General features: G+C 38.9%; 1 protein-coding gene across 4 annotated transcripts in view; it reads left to right on the plus strand.

The window, feature by feature from the left end:
* Positions 1-1,275: 1,275 nt before the first annotated feature.
* Positions 1,276-16,682, plus strand: part of GTDC1 (glycosyltransferase like domain containing 1) — a 384,670-nt gene continuing 369,263 nt past the window's right edge. Inside the window, exon 1 of one of the 4 annotated variants that reach the window (XM_055572676.1) lies at positions 1,276-1,499. In XM_055572676.1, the coding sequence (XP_055428651.1) occupies positions 1,490-1,499 (10 nt within the window). In that variant the 5' untranslated portion in view covers positions 1,276-1,489. The remainder of the gene's footprint in view (positions 1,500-16,682) is intronic. The other 3 variants (XM_055572674.1, XM_055572677.1, XM_055572675.1) reach the window with 3 other exon arrangements.

Raw genomic sequence — 16,682 nt, forward strand, 5'->3', positions numbered from 1 at the left:
ATAAATGATATCTATACTTGTTCTTTTGCAGCTTGCTCTTTTTTCCCCAGTATTATGTTTTTAGACTTACCTGGTTCAGCAGATGGTTTAGCAACTCTCAGAATGTGGTACCTGGTCAGCAAATTTAGGATCACAGGGAATTTGTTGGAAATAAAAATTCTGAGGCCATAACTGGCCACACTTGTGTTTTGTTTGTTGTTTGTTTAGTCCCGAAGTCATGTCCAACTCTTTTGTGACCCATGAACCGTAGCCTGCCAGGGTTCTCTGTTCATGGGATTTCCTAGGCAGGAATACTGAAGTTGGTTGCCGTTTCCTCCAGGGGATCTTCCCAACCCAGGGATCAAACTCAGGTCTCCTGCATTGCAGGTGGGTTCTTTACTGCTGAGCCAGTTTGTGCATACCAGTGCAAAATGACAATGCTAGAACCAGTGTTCAAACTATTAATCCTTTGGAGATTGTAATGGCAGAGCATTACATCAAGAGCGGGGCCCTTGCAAGAACATGCATCCCTGAGAACTAGGTCTGTTTCAGGCCTCTTTCCAGACCTAATGAACAGAAACTCTGAGAGAAGGGCCCCAAAGTCTGCGTTTAGTAAGGCCTCCAGGTGATTCTTATGAATGTTTGAGTTTGGGATCATTTGTATTAGTCCTTGTGGGCCAGCATGAGCTTCTGTCATAGCTCAATTGGTAAAGAACCCGCCTGCAGTGCTGGAGACCCTGGTTTGATTCCTGGTCAGAAAGATCCCCTGGAGTAAGGGATAGGCTAACATAACAAAATACCATAGACTGCGTGGAGAAATAACTGACATTCATTTTCTCAGTCTGGAGGCTGAAAATTCAGGATCAAGGTGATGGTGGACTTGCTTTATTTTGAGGTCTCTCTTCTTGGCTTGCAGATGGCCAACTTCTTGCTGGTCACTGTCCTTACTTGGTGGGTGGGTGCACATCTCTGATGTCTCTTTGTATATAAATTCCCTCTTCTTATAAGGACACTGGTCATATGGGATTAGGCCCCACCTTAGTTGACTCATTTTAATTTAATCACCTCTTTAAAGGCCCTCTTTAGAAGTGTAGTCACATTCTGAAGCACTGGAGGTTAGGGATTCAAGATATGAATTTTGGGGAGATACAGTTCAGCCCCTAATTCCACTGCTAAATAGTTCAGTGAATTCAATTTTATTTATTATTAATTTTTAAATTATTTTAAAAAAACTTTTTATTTTGTATTGGGATATGTGCATGTGCTCAGTCACCTCATTGTGTCCAGCTCTTTGCAACCCATGGGCTGTAGCCCACCAGTCTCATCTGTCCATGGGATTTTCCAGGCAAGAATACTAGAGTGGGTTGCCATTTCCTCCTCCAGGAGATCTTCCTGACCCAGGGATTGAACCAGTGTCTCCTCTGCCTCCCGCATTGGCCGGCAGATTCTTTATCACTGATCCACCTGGGAAGAAGCCTGTATTGGAGTACAGCCGATTAACTTCGTTGTGATGGTTTCAGGTGAACAGCAAAGGGACTTAGCCATAATTATACATGTATCGAGTCTCCCCCAAACATCCCTGGCATTCAGGCTGCCACATTACATTGAACAGAGTTCCCTTTACTATACAGTAGGTCCTTGTTGGTTATCCACTTCAAATATAGCACTGTGTACATGTCCATCTCAAACTCCCTAACTATCCTTTTCTCCCCTATAGTTCAGTGAATTTTAGAGCTATATTATATTGTTTTATGATTATATCCCCATTTATCTTTTTTGCTGTTGATGAACATTTAGATTATTTTCCATTTTTCCCCATTATATCAGTCCCCCTATGTCAGTTTCTTTCTCATTATAATTGCTTTTTTGATTTTTATTTTTGATATGGTATCTTGGTAGAGTGTCCTGATATCTGTTGAATTAAAACAAAAACAAAATCATGTCCTAGCTTTTGTTTAGGACAAAGTGTTAATTTTGCTAGCATGTAATTTTAAGTAGTGGTATTTTTGCTTTATGAGACTGGATTTTCCTTGTAGTCCAGCACATGTGGTTTGGACCATACTTTGAGTTAACTACACAAGCTACTATTTCCATATATGGGTGGGTCTGTCATAATGATACTAAATAAATAAGTTCCTTTCTCTGTTTGTAAATAAAAGAGAACAGTGACTCCATCATTGTGTATGTTCTGTCTTAAGTTTTCTTGACCTTTTGCAGCTCATTATTATCATCTGGGAATACAGTGAATTCCCATTGCTGTTAACTTTTTATGCTGCTGTGGTTTATTTGGGAAATAAAGCTATTTTTCTAGAAGTTAGACTTTATCTAAAGTTTTGTACTGGGCTAGGGCAATATTTTCTCTTTGTGCTGAGTTTCCACATGATGATTATATAATTTATAATCTTATTCCTTTTATTCAAATTGTATTTTATTTATTCACATTTTATTCCCCTCCCTCTACCCCCACACCCTATCCTATAACCTCTTAGAAATGCATTTTACATGTGTCATTGATAGTTTCAGACATTTACTGGATTCATTGAGGACCCACTGATTGTCTGGATCTGGACTGTGTGGTCTCCTGCATAGTCTCCACCCAGCCAGCCCTATGGCTCTTTCCCAGCTTGTTAATGTATCTCCATTATAAAGCCTCCCTGTACCAAAGGGAGTTGAATAGCATCTTCCTGCTTGTCATTAGTTACTCTTTGGTGACTGAACTTGGTGGACATAAAGAAGTCTGAGGATGGTAATTGAAGCTAGCGTGGTCTGGAGGCAGTATCACCTGGGAGCTTGTTGGGTTTGCAGATTCTCAGGTCTCGCCTTGGTCCTGTTGAATCAGACGCCTTGCAGATAATTTCCTCGCTTTCATACAGTTCTCTTGGGATCATGTAGTCTGTATAATTTCTAACAGTATGTGCGGGTTGATAGAGCAAGCTTTAGTGGTTGTCTGTAGCTCTTTTCTCTCCCTTGAGGTGGGGAGAATTGAGAGATGGGCTAGGCTGAAAGTGTGAAGAAAAGGAGTTCTGATCCTTTCACTGGCAGGTGTCCCTAATTTCAAAGTAAAAACTGCTGGTTTACTGAATGTTTACTGTATAAGGCCCGTGTTTGGCTCTTTAGAAGAGGAAAGGTAATATAAGTTCTGGTCCCCACACATGCATTTGGGCATTATAGAGACATGAGTTCAAATTGTGGCTGTGAACTTAACTTGCTGTGTAATCTTTGGCAGAGTTCTCAATCTCTGCATCTCATTTTCTTCTGTTGTAAAATGAAGGTAACACCTACTGTGCATTTCTTACTGGGATGTTCAGGGGATTAAATGAAGTAGTGTATATGGAGCACTTAAAGCATAATAGGCACTCAGCAAATGGTAGCTGGATGCTATTATCATCATCATCATCATCATCTAGTTATTTCTGTATTTGAACATCACACTTGACTCTACAGGGCATACTATATTAATGGTCTAGGTGACACTTCTCAAGAATTGCTTTCCTGGCTGGGCGATGATTCCATCACTGTGGATAATTTAATTAGCCCTTGCCTGCTGAGCACTGTGGCTGTGGCAGGCAGTAAGAGAAATGTCGTATAGACAGAGCCAGGGCTTTGGAGTCAGACAGATCTTGATCTGTCATTACTCCAGCAGTCAATAGCTGTGCACCTTGGGTGAGTTGCTCAGCTCTTCTTCCTCCATTTTCTCATAAGTAAGAAAAGAATAGTTGCATTTACCTTGAAGCATTATTATAAATGAGGTTGGGTGGGTGTTGTTGTGTGGATTAAACGAGGATATATGGAAAGCACTTGGCTTATCATGGTCACATAGTAAGTTTGCAACAAATATTGCCTTGTTCCTTTTCCACCCTCCACTTCACCCACTGCAGAATTTTAGTGTCTGATTTATCTAATGTATATTGAGATTTCTTCCAGTCTTTGTACTTAGAGACCAAGAGGCTAGACTTAGAGAATAAATGACTTTCTTGCTTGATACTCTTAGAACAGGAATAAGTTGATTAAATCAAGGTTTTCTAAGGGTTCTTGATTCCTTGGCTGAAATACAAATTTTGGGGGGATGTTTAGAAAAATAATATTTCTTTACTGAGATAAAATGTATATAATGTAAAAATTTCGATTTTCACCATTTTAAGTGTATAGGTCAGTGGCACTAAGTTGTTATGCAACCAAAGGTCTATATTTTAATTATATTATATATATATATATATAAATATATATATATTTAATTAATTATATTACCAGTTTTGGTAGTATATTTAAATATTTATTTCAGGTGTTCTGTTTACGTGGCTCACATATGGGAAAGGGCTCTCTGAGTGGCAGATAATAGAATCATCACAGCTAGTTTAAGCAGAAGGGGATTTATTAACTTGTAATATAGGATGTTTGAGGATTAGAAGAGAGGAAAGAATAGACTTTAGCTGAGTTTCTAGAACCAACTCCTGGAACCACACTTTTCAGCTGGCTCGCCGAGGGAGCCATGGCCATCTCTGGATTCAGAAGCACGGTGCCTTGTTCAAATTTGGAAGTGCTGAATGAGAAGTCTTGGCTTTTGCTGCTGGTACCAGAAGAATCATTGTCTTGCTTGCCATCATTGCTGAATGGGCTGGCCTGTTTTTACTTGGTTGCTTTTCCTGGTTTCCTTCTCCTTCTGAACTCCTTAGGAGTGTTCCTCCTTGGGAAACCTAGAGCACATACAGATCTCAAGTTGCAAGGGAGTCTAGCAAGAGTATCCCTTAGTGTGTGCGTGTGTGTGGAATATGTATTTAATTTTTTAAAAATATGAGTCCCCATTATAGATATCAGGGGTTTTGAACTTGGGATTCATGGGGGAACCCTCTAAAATTATGTACAGTATTATATATGCAATTGGGCCTATTTCAGAGGAGAAGGTTTACAGTTTTTTTTTGAAATCCAGGTGCTCTTGGACCCTGGTGTGTGTGCTCAGTCACTTCAGTAGTGACCAACTCTTTGCAGCCCTATAGAATGAAGCCCGCCAGGCTCCTCTGTCCATAGAATTCTTCAAGCAAGAATACTGGAGTGGGTTGCCATGTCCTCCTCCAGAGGATCTTCCCAACCCTGGGATCAAACCCATGTCTCCTGTGTCTTCTGCATTGCAAGTGGAGTCTTTGCTGCTGAACCACCAGTGAAGCCCATGGTAGAATGTTAGTAACAATTAGCAAAAGGCTGTTATGGCTATATGGATCAGAGAAGATGTTGGACTGGACTGGAGAGGCCAAGATGGAGTCCTCTAGTATTGAGCTTATCTGTAATCAAAGGGCTGTTAGGACTGAGCAGTGGGCAGACTTAGGGGTGATGGTGGTAGTGCTCTGTCATAGATGAGGGCTGACCAGGGGAGCTAAGCCTGGGAACTGGCCTAATCTAATGATAGACTAGGGTCACAATTCCATTTAGAATGTCTGACCTGTAAGTGGATACTGGTCCAAAGGCTAGACAAAGTCAAAGTCTGAATCTGATGGAGTGGGTCAGATTTGAAGTCTGAATAGCAGGCCCGCATCATTAATGAACAAGAAAACTTAGGCAGAAATGACACACTCATGTTCAAGCAAGGCCTTTAGGAATGGGTCAACAGTCGCTTTTTAGCTTCTCATCATTGTGAATTTCCCAAAGAGATTGGGTCTGTCATCAAAAAGAATGCTACATGAAGCCATTTTGCATTTGGTGGAAGGAACCACACGTAATTCACAGATTCCTGCCCACTCTAGAATTCTATGATTTCAATTGAAGTAATGCGTCTTTCAACAAATAGGGTGCACTGCAGTAGTTTAGAAGTTAGGCCAGTGTTACAAGTTTATCCCTGTAGGCTCACCCATTGTGTTCTAGAGTTGGTATGTTTTCTAGGCTTGATCACTCCCTAGAATAACGATCCTTATGACAACTTCTCCAGGCCTTCTCAGCATAGGTCCCTTTCTCTTGTCTGTGTGGTGGTGTTGATTGGGTCTTTTGAACCCTGGGATAATGGTCAGATGGTCCTATGAAAGATTTGTACTTGAACTAACACCCCTGCCTCTTCTTTCCTGTTTGCTGCCGTCATAGATCAAAGGAGACTAGAATTCACAAGCCCCTTTGTTCTTGGGCTGACTTATTAAAAGGAGTCTTGTCCCCAGAGGATTTAATAATTGAGGTCATGTTGAAATAACATCTTAGACAGGGTTCCCTAGAGAAGTTTTTTAGAAAAGATTGAGAATGCATTCATCTTGATCTAACTGAGCATTTCCTATAGTAGCAGGATTTTAAAAAAAACCCTTTTTTTGTTAAGTCATTTAAACATTCATGTTTTATGAGAAAACTTTATGTATGATGAATTTAACCATACATGTGATGAAAGTGTTTTAGTTTCTTGAAGTAGAGAATCAGGTGCCTGAATACCAGATCATTTATCAATTTAGCAGGTTTATAAAATTTCTAACTGTGTTTCAGTGTTCCATTGCTTACCCTTCTTCATTGTGTCTTTTTACTGGGGGCTTCCCAAGTGGTTCAGTGGTAAAGAATCTGCCTGACAATGCAGGAGACATAGATTCAGTCTCTGGGTTTGGAAGATCCTATGGAGGAGGAAACAGCAATCTACTCCATGGACAAATGGAGTAGATTTGTCCATGGAGTAGATCTGGAAAATTCCATGGACAGAGGAACCTGGTGGGCTAGAGTCCATGGGATTGAAAAAGAGTCGGCATGACTGAGCGACTCAGAACAGCACAGCATAGCACAGCACATAATTATTACTAACAATTCTGACTGTCATTGCTTTCTGCTGCTGCTGCTGCTGCTAAGTCACTTCAGTCGTGTCTGACTCTGTGCGACCCCATAGACGGCAGCTCACCAGGCTCCCCTGTCCCTGGGATTCTCCAGTGGGTTGCCATTTCCTTCTCCAGTGCATCAAAGTGAAAAGTGAAAATGAAGTCGCTCAGTCATGTCCGACCCTTAGTGACCCCATGGACTGCAGCTTACCAGGCTCCTCCATCCATGGGAGTTTCCGGGCAAGAGTACCGGAGTAGGGTGCCGTTGCCTTCTCCGTCATTGCTTTCTAGCAGTCAGATATTTGATTTGATCATGTTAACAATATGAAAGGATAAAGTTAGGGTTATGGTTTCTTGATTGGCATACTGTTGTCAGATCTTGGAACCTTCTATATGTCTATATAGCCAGGATGGGCACTTTAAAGTTTACCGAATCAAATAGTAGAACTGTAGTTTTAACACATGTTTCTGTGCTCCGAAATATATATGCATCTGTGTACACATACACACACACACACACACACAATGTGGATTTCTACTTGCATCAGTCTTGAAATTTGCATTTGTGGCAGTTTTGGTGGTTAGCCTTGTGAACAACCAAGAGGCCTGATATTATGTCAGTAAAACTGTCTCATAGGTATGATTGAAACAGTTTTATTAGCAACATATGGGGCATGAAGGAGCCACAGAGGGGAGTTTGGAGTGTGAGGGTGCTGGTCTGTCTTTTTTGGCATATAATTATATCTGTCCTCATGCATGGTGTTATTTGCTGCTGCCTAGGGAATACAGAAGAATAACTTCTAATGTGGTAAAACAAACAAAAAAAAACAGAATAAATTGTAATTATTGAGTTTATAGAGAATTATTTGGATGAAAGATGTATTTTTTTCAAACCTAAATTTTATTTGGTCTTTTAAATTTTATTTATTCAGTCTTTTAAATTAAAACCCAACTTTTCAATAATTTGAATTTTTGGATCAACTTTACATAATAGACACCTAGCTGACTTTCATAAATGGGGAAGAAATTTGTTTCTTTTTCCTATTGTGACAATGTATGGTCCTGTTTAATTAGTTTTACTAAATATTTATTAATTTTCTTTAGAGGTATTTGTCACATTTAAATGATGAGCGCATGCTGATTACTAGATGCTACAGAGAAGACAATATCAGACACAGCCTCTGGGCTGTGGAGTTTAATTCTGTAAAAGCAATCACATGTGGATGATGTTTAAATAGTCAATGATAGGAATGACAGACCCACTGTCAGCCAAGTGGTTACCTCTGGGAAAGAGGGAAGTGGGATCAGGAAGAGGAACAAAGAATCTTCAATTGTTAAAATTTTTTTTTTTTTAATTTCCTTTTCAGCTAAGATGGATTGTAAGAGATCTTAAAATCAGAAATTCAGGTTGGGACTAAGGTAGTGGAATAGTTGGTTGCATCTTCTTTTCCTCCATTTAATTCCTGGCTTGTTCTAAGCCAGGTGTCTGGGGATTAGAGAGTAGTAGATTCTGGAAAAAGCCCTGCAGAAAAATGTACTGAAATTTTTTTTTAACTTCATCCAGTTCTGCTCACTATCTCAAGACTTAGGTTAAATGCAAGTGTTTATATTATTGTCTACTCTGAAATACTTATATATTTTATAGGTGATTTTTCAGTTTTATGGAGGATAGTTACTCAGGCAAAATTCCTTTACTCTAGAATTACTTTTGGTCCTAAAACTAGTTTCAGAGAGACCTAAGCCTTTGAAATGGATCGATTATTAAAGTGATTAATCTCAAAATGGCTAGTGTGGTTCCTTCTGTATGCTGGAAAAATAATATCGAAAGCCAAGCTGTTCAATATTTAGATTGCAGTGATTAAGAAAGAAGCATGGATTATATGCTTATTTCTAGAGTGTGAGCAAATAGGGTCACACTTCAAGTGCTTTTCAGATACTCATGACTACTGACTGTCATGTTTTATGACAAGATGATTTTATCTAAGAGCTATTTCCATCGAGTTTTTTTATGTGGATGGAAGACCAAATCTCTGCTTGAAAATATAAGCAAGAATCTTTACACTCATTCTCCCTTTTTAAAATCAGGTTGAAAGTTCTGACTGTCCTACGAGGAAAAAGAAGTACAGTTGAATAGTTTTGTTCTACGTGGAGAACAATTTGTTGTTCTTGTTGTTTGTCCTATTTGTTATTGTTATTTGTCCTATTCTTTGCAACCCCATGGACTACAGCATGCCAGTCTCCCCTGTCCTCCACTATCTCCTTGAGTTTGCTCAGATTCATGTCCTTTGAATCAATGATGCCATCCAACCATCTCATCCTCTGCTGCCCCCTTCTCCTCCTGCCCTCCGTCTCTCCTTGAATCAGGGTCTTTTCCAATGAGTTGACTCTTTCCATCGTGGCCAAAGTATTGGAGCTTCAGCTTCAACATCAGCCCTCCCAGTGAATACTCAGGGTAGATTTCCTTTAGGATTGACTGGTTTGATGTCCTTGCTGTCCACGGAACTCTTAAGAGACTTCTCCAGCATGGGGAACAATACTTAGTAGAGTTGTACATTTATTGATGGTGATTTGAGACATATAAGCAGAAAAAATATTGAGTAGTTGTGATATGTTTTAAGAGAAAGTGAGCTTTGCTAAATGAAATAGTAATAATCTTAAATTTATCATTTATTTAAACCTCTCCCACCAGATCTTTTAAAAGAGCAGCTAAGAAATATAGTCTATCTGATTTGAATTTAATTATTATGATTTTTTTTTCTTGGGTAAAGTGCCTTATGGACAATGTAGATGACATAACTGATTGAATAATTAACATTTCACCTTACTGACACTTACTACTAAGTATGTTTATTAAAGTTCAGATAATAATTGAAATAATGAAGTAGGATTACATTAGTAACATAAAATTTGTTCAGAATAAAGATAGTATATGGATTAATTGATATAATCTATCTGTACTATAAAATAATGATTAATGGATTGTTGCCTTATATTTGTGAAGCTCTGTGTGTATATGTGTATAGTTATCATTATGCACAAATGTAATTATTTATATTTCTTACATATGCTGTTTCATTTTATCATCACAACAGTTTTGGAAGTAGGTGGGGTAGGTGAGATTCTCTTTACTAAATGTGGAAAACTGAGTGGCGTAATAGTTAAATTGTTCACAGATAGAGCTGCACTAAAATTAGGGCTCCTGACTTCAGGTTTAGTGCTCTTTTCCAGTGGACTGTAGTCAGAACAGGATACTACGACTTTCCTGTAGGCTTCCCTGGTGGTTCAGCTGGTAAAGAATCCCCCTGCAGTGCGGGAAACGTGGATTTGATTCCCTGGGTTGGGAAGATCCCCTGGAGAAGGGAAAGGCTACCCACTCTTGTATTCTGGCCTGGAGAATTCCATGGACTGTATTGTCCACAGGGTCACAAAAGAGTCTGACAGGACTGAGTAACTTTCACTTTCACTTCAGGGCTGCACTAAAATTAGGGCTCCTGGCTTCCGATTCAGTGTTCTTTTCCAGTGGACTGGAGTCAGAACAGGATACTATGACTTTCCTGTAGTAGTTAATGTAACTGAGTTACCAAAATGCCTTATTTAGGGTATGCATATTAATTGTAATCAAAACTTAAACACTATTAGGACTAAGTCTTTTTTTTCCTGTTCTTCAGTTGCAGCAAAATCTAACTGCCATGTGTTTTGTTACTTATATATATGTCTTTTGGGAGATTTTGGAAAACTGAAGTCTTCTTTCTCCTGTGGAAGTGTTAAAAATCCTAAGAAGCTTTCTTGAGATAAAGTTTGTCCCCTTTCAGTGATTCAATGTGCTTTTCTCTTATCTGTGAATTTCACCTTCAGTTTATTGGCAACTGCTTTTTCATGAGAGGATCATTGAATTATGATTAACTCCTTGCAATCTGGCTTTGGTCCCACCTCTGTCCTAGAACTGCACTCTTGAAGGTCGCTGGTGACCACATTCTAGCCAACTGTAGAATTTTTTCCTCAGTTCTCAATCTCCTTGACTTATAATGCCGAATGACCTCAGTTTTTTCAGTTACATGAGCACTCTATTTTGGATTTTTGCTGTGAATTCTCTGCTGTCTACACTTCTTACGGTAATACCTGCCTTTTCTTTGTGGGGTGGGTTTTGTCCTTGTCCTTTGCTAGTTATTTACTTTCTGCATTTTTAATCTTATCTCTTTAGTTCTTCTTGGTTTGCACTGTGTCATCATTTCTTGTAACTCTTACTGGGATGGATATTGGTGGCAGTTCTCAGAGCTCCATTTCGCATTATTGTCCATCACCCAGACTCTAGTCCCGCACTTCCCTCTCTTTTCAGGTAGTTGTCCTTTTGCCTCAAAACAGATCTTTCTTGAGTCATCTCCTTCAGACTCTCTTCTCCTCTGAATTTCTGAGTTTCTTTTACAGAAGGTATTCTCTCAATGCTTTGACATTTTACATTTGGTGCCCCTTATCTCCCAGTGTCTCTAATGTGCTCGAGTCTTTCTTGAAAATATTTCTTAACTTTGCCCTGTCCTCTTCGTTCCTTCATCTTCGCTAAAGTACTTTATAGAGTGTGAAACACTTCCAAATGTATTTTTAAAAAATTTAAAATAAGCCAACATAATGCATTTATGAAATAGGAGGGGTGGATTTATTATTCCAATCTGCAGTTCAGGAAACGTACTGAGAGAAGTGACTTGTCGGAAATACCATTGTTGGTCAAGGCAAGAGCTGTTACTGAAGCCAAGCTAATGTGATTTTAAGTCTGTCCCTGTGCCCAAATCTAGTGACTGCTGTGACTTCCTATTAATAATCTTGTACCTTCCAATTTTCTCCTTTAATTCACTTCGCTTTCTATGCTAGGTTGATGTCTGTAAAATCAGTCAAGGTAGCAGCTATTAGAGATTGATACAGTGTCTCAATCACTGTGCTAGATAATATTATTTAATCCTCAGAACTACTGTGCAACGTAGGTATTGTATCCCTATTTTATAGATACATACATTGAGGCTTAAAATAACCTGCTAGTCATTTTGTGTGGTGGCATCAAGGTGGGGGTGACATTCAAACTCTGACTCCCACTTCTGGTTCTTTTTACAGCTACATTGTGCCAAGTATCAAATTCTTAATGTTACTCTTTCAAAGAACTTACTGTGGTTTCCTTTTGCTTCCTTTTGCTTCCTTTTACTTAACCCCATTTGTACCTCTTTATCAACCTTTCTGGATCCTCAGTGATTTGTTTGTAAGTTTCTTTTCTGTTTATTTTTGTCAGAACCCTCCTCAGTGATTCCTCTAATCTTTACCTTGTTCTTGTCTCACACAGACCGTATCTAGTCTCATTTTATCACTTTAACTCATGCTGTTTGCTACCTATGTAGAAGGATGGCATCACTGACACAATAGACATGAGTCTGAGCAAGCTCTGGGAGATGGTGAAGGACAGGGATGCCCGGCGTGTTGCAGTCCATGGTGTTGCAAAGAGTCGGATACGACAGCTACTGAACAACAACAGAATAATTTTACTTCCTCTTCTTTACTTATCCATAGCCAGCTCTTTACCTTTTCTTCCTTCTAACATTTAGTGATGCTGTGATAGCAGTTGCTAATATAGATGAGTGCATGGGCCTTGTTGGGGAGATGAGTAGGTAATGGGGCCAGCTAGACCGGATTTCCCACTGGGATCTGAGAGCCTTAGCAGAGGGAGGTATGCATGGATTGTTGCGGCAGCACTCAAGAGGATGTGATTAATTTTACCTGAGTTGTTGGGAAAGATGGGACTGAAGAACTGACATTTGAGCTGTGGTCTTAATGGAGGAGGGGCAGTTCTCCAGGTGGAGAAGGGGAGAGAGCCAGGTTTTTTGGAAAGAGGAAATATTTTATGAATAGAGGGATAAAATCACAAGGATGTATGCCATATGTTGGAGTGTAAACATTAAAAGTCGCAGGGCTATGCAACAGCGTGTGTTGTTGCCAGTGGGTCTCAGTGATGGCCTTTCCCTTCATGGAGTCATTGGTTGGGGTCTGTTGTTTGACCTTATACTCTCAGACACCTGGTATGGTGGGCCCATTGAGAGTGAACCTCTCTCAGGAGCAGGGCCATGTTAGCCATACATTCGAAACTGATATACACATATCTCTATATGTTTATATGTTTGTCAATTTACTAATTTCCAATGAGAAATACAACTGTCAAGCAGATGGGATTGCTTATTTTGGCAGATCAGTTCATTGTCTCCCTATAGGCAGGCTTCTTGGGAAGCCAAGTTGTTAATATGGAGGTCAGTTGATGATTGAGAAATACAGCCGTCAGGTTGACCCAGCATTTCTGACCAGAGCACTCTCTTCTGGCAGTGTACATGGGAACCGTGTTGCCACAGACCACCTATTGAGCATGGCAAGAGAACCTGGAGAAATATTTGTTTGAAGAAGTATCTCGCAGCTGAGTTAGCTTAAGGCTGTCTTACCCACTCTAAGAAGAGCATTGCCAAGGAAACCAGATTATTCTAGTCAACTCGGCCAAAACTTCCTTTCCTGTGGTTTGGTTTGATCTTGTGAACATTTGCCTAGAAGGCTTTTCTGATTCCTTTGCTGACCAGTCCTTCCCTTTCCTCCACATTCTGTTTGATGCTTTCTCCTTTTAGATAGGTTGAGGCATTCTGTCACATTACACAGAAGTTTTAAGAGCTGGGGAAACAGGAATTTTCATATTTCTGTTTTGATTTATCTTATATCACATTTATCTTAAATCACATTTTCTTATTTTCAGTTGTTTGGGGCTAAAATTAGGAAATAGTGAATAATAACCTGAAGCCAAGAATGTGAAATTTATGGTGGTGGGATGTTGGAGATGAGGCTAGAAGATTAGGACCAGATTGTAAAGGGTCTTGGGTGCCATACTAAAGAGTTTGAATTTCAGAGTCCCCTCAGTTCAGTTCTTTCTTCTGTGAATTCTTTTCTTCTCCCCATGTTGTCTTTTCAGTTTAAAAATTTTTGTTATCTGTATCAAGTTGTTAGTATCTCACTGTGGAGTGTTTGATAATGGCTCTCCTTAAGAGATCTTAAGATTTTTAAGAGATCTTATTTAGACGCTTTATGTTTTGACAGATAAATATTAGGTGATATTATCTGCAGTTTCAACATGAGATGCTTTAGAGCTTAAATTCTGCTTCTGACTTTCATTGTGCTTTGTAATTCAAGCTATTTCCACAATGTCCTCTCTTATCCCCTATTTTTAAGGCAGGTGTTGCTTTTTAACTTAATATAATAGTTATTTTTTATATTATTATATATTTTTATTATGGTACTTATATATATGAATAGCTGTCTTATTAATTAATTATCATGTATTTGTCTCTTTTCTCACTAAGCAGTTTGCCAGTTCCTTATATTTAGGTGGAGCTGATTCTTAAGTCTTTTGTGTTTTATACCTAGCCCAGCTGAATTTAAAGCAATAGGATGCTACTTAGAGAATAGGATGCTATTTTAGAGCCAGAAGTTAATCTAGTTCAGTACTTATGTTTTCTACATGAGGAAACAGAGATCCAGGGCTGCTGTAATTTGCCACAACATAACTAGTAGAGCCATGGCCAGACCCAGATGTCATCATGCCTATTCCCACCACCTTTGCACCATAGTCTGCTGGTTCCCAATTTGACTGAGAGAGATATTCCATAAGGACAGAAGGGACCCTCAAATATCAATGTGTAATTTCCAAAACCACTGTTTAAAAACTTAATTTTAGCAGCTTTTCTTGTTAGTGCTTGGAAGTGTTGAATGTTTTAGGTCTGTGTCATGCAGGAAACCACAAGAGAGGGACATAGGGAAAGGAGTTCATGTATTGGACTTCTGTGTTCCTGCCAAGCATGGTACAGGTGCATTATCGCCTCAGCTCTTTATTGCTACAGTCCTGTGAACTGTTACCCACATTTTGCAATGAGCAAACTGAGACTCACAGGGGTGAAACAGTCTTGCAAGTAGAACTAAAAGATGTGGGGTGTAAGCCCAGGTCTACATAACTACAGTGACCTCGCTCTTTCAGTTAAGCTTCACTGTTACAGCTCTCAGCCAAAGCCAAGAATAGCAACTTTAGCAGCAGGTACCACACCTGACTTTCTAATGAGGGGAAGTCCAGCAGCCGTCCCCCATTGTCTGTGGCAGGAGGTGATTGTTTGTGCCCGAACTGGGTGGTAGTGTCTGACTCACTAAGTAATCTCACATTTTCTAACCATGGCTTGTGGCTCATATTTGTGACCTTTAATATGTGTATCTTATGTCATCATTCCCATTTCCATTCTGTGGGAGAACAGCACCAGGTTATAAACCCACATGTCTCATTCTTGCTTCTACCTAAGCCTCACTTTCCATCTTGTTAATGTGCCTTCTTTCTTCATTTTCTGTCTCCACTCTTAACTCTTGTAGAGAGAAAATTCTATGTGCTTGTATCAGAGGTACTGGAATGGATGAGCCTCAGTCCCCACCCTCCCCCCCGAATTCTTCTGTGTTGGTATGAAGAATCATGGGACAAAAAAAATAAAAAGAAGGTGATGCATAATCACATTATTTGTCTTCAAGTAAAACATTTTTTCAAAGTGGTAAGACATATGCAATTCATAACTTCTATACAGTTCATCATTCATGTTTATAAAATCTGTGTTTTGGTGCTAGATACACTTACTTTAAGTTTCAAAGAATTATTTAAAAATACTTTTGAATCATCTCCCTAAGAGCTTTCAACACTGTATAAATAGTACACTTTTTAGCATTTCCTTTTGCATACCTGCAGTTTGCATCATTTTTGAAATTGTTTACCACTTTTTTTTTTTTGCAAGGCACATGTGAAGGCTCAGCCAACAAATGTCATTATATATGTGGGTTTCAAAAAGCAACCAGGGGAAGTTTTATGTAACCTTTTCAAAGAGTTGTTACCTGGGCTTTCCCCATTTCAGAGCAAAACCAGATGTAAACCAAGGATGTGAACTAGTGTGCGTGTTTTTGAATTTGTTCCTTCTTTTAGGTTTTTCCAGTGATCATTTTTGTTAAAATATTACACCTACCCCCTTGGAATTTAGATTGTTTCTGGTAAATAGTTCACTATAATCTGGTGATTTCCGTCACTTTGCTTGTCCAGTTAAATTCTTTTGGATTGTTTTTTAAAAAAGACAACACCGTTGTGAGATGAGGAATTAGAACCAATGCATTTGATTAAATGTGTTCATGGGGGAAAATATGCTAAGAAGCCATTAGAATTTCCCCTTTATGCCAAAAATGCATTAGACTAGTAGATGGTACAGAGGGACGTAACTCAAGGGAATGGCCTGAGGTAGAAGTTGTTGGATACTAATACAGAGTGAAAGAGCATAGTGTTTCCTAGCATGGGAAGTGTAGTCCTTTTTCTAAGTGGAAAGGCTCAAACCATAAACCACTGTTTTGAGATGGCATTTTTATTTATTTACAGTTTCTTTTTTGTTTAATTATAGGTTGATTGTAATTAAGATGAGTTTTTAAAAAATCCCGTGTTGTCTATATTGCCCCACAAAAATCCACTAAGAATGAATTAAAATTTTGTTAGTGGTGTCTGTGTTACGTTTATTCTTTCAGGTTTTAAATTTCACATGATCAGTGCCTTTTGCTAGAACACGGCATGCTTTATATTTGTATTATAATTATCCAGGACAGACTTTCTCATGTATGTGATGGCACATAAGATGTTAAAGAAAATTTTGTTTTACTTCTACATAGTGGGTACTAGACAGTTACTGATTGAATAAATTAAGAGTAAATAACTGTATGAATACAGAAATACGTGGGGGCATGTATGATTTTCTATTCTGAGTCAGAGTCATGATTTCTATGATCAAGTTCTTAAAATACAAATTTATATGAAATGTTTAGGTACTCAGTATATAAGAACTCACTATAAAAAATAAGGATGAATAC

Source organism: Bubalus kerabau, chromosome 3, assembly GCF_029407905.1.
Source record: "Bubalus kerabau isolate K-KA32 ecotype Philippines breed swamp buffalo chromosome 3, PCC_UOA_SB_1v2, whole genome shotgun sequence".
Taxonomy (NCBI): Eukaryota; Metazoa; Chordata; class Mammalia; order Artiodactyla; family Bovidae; genus Bubalus; species Bubalus kerabau.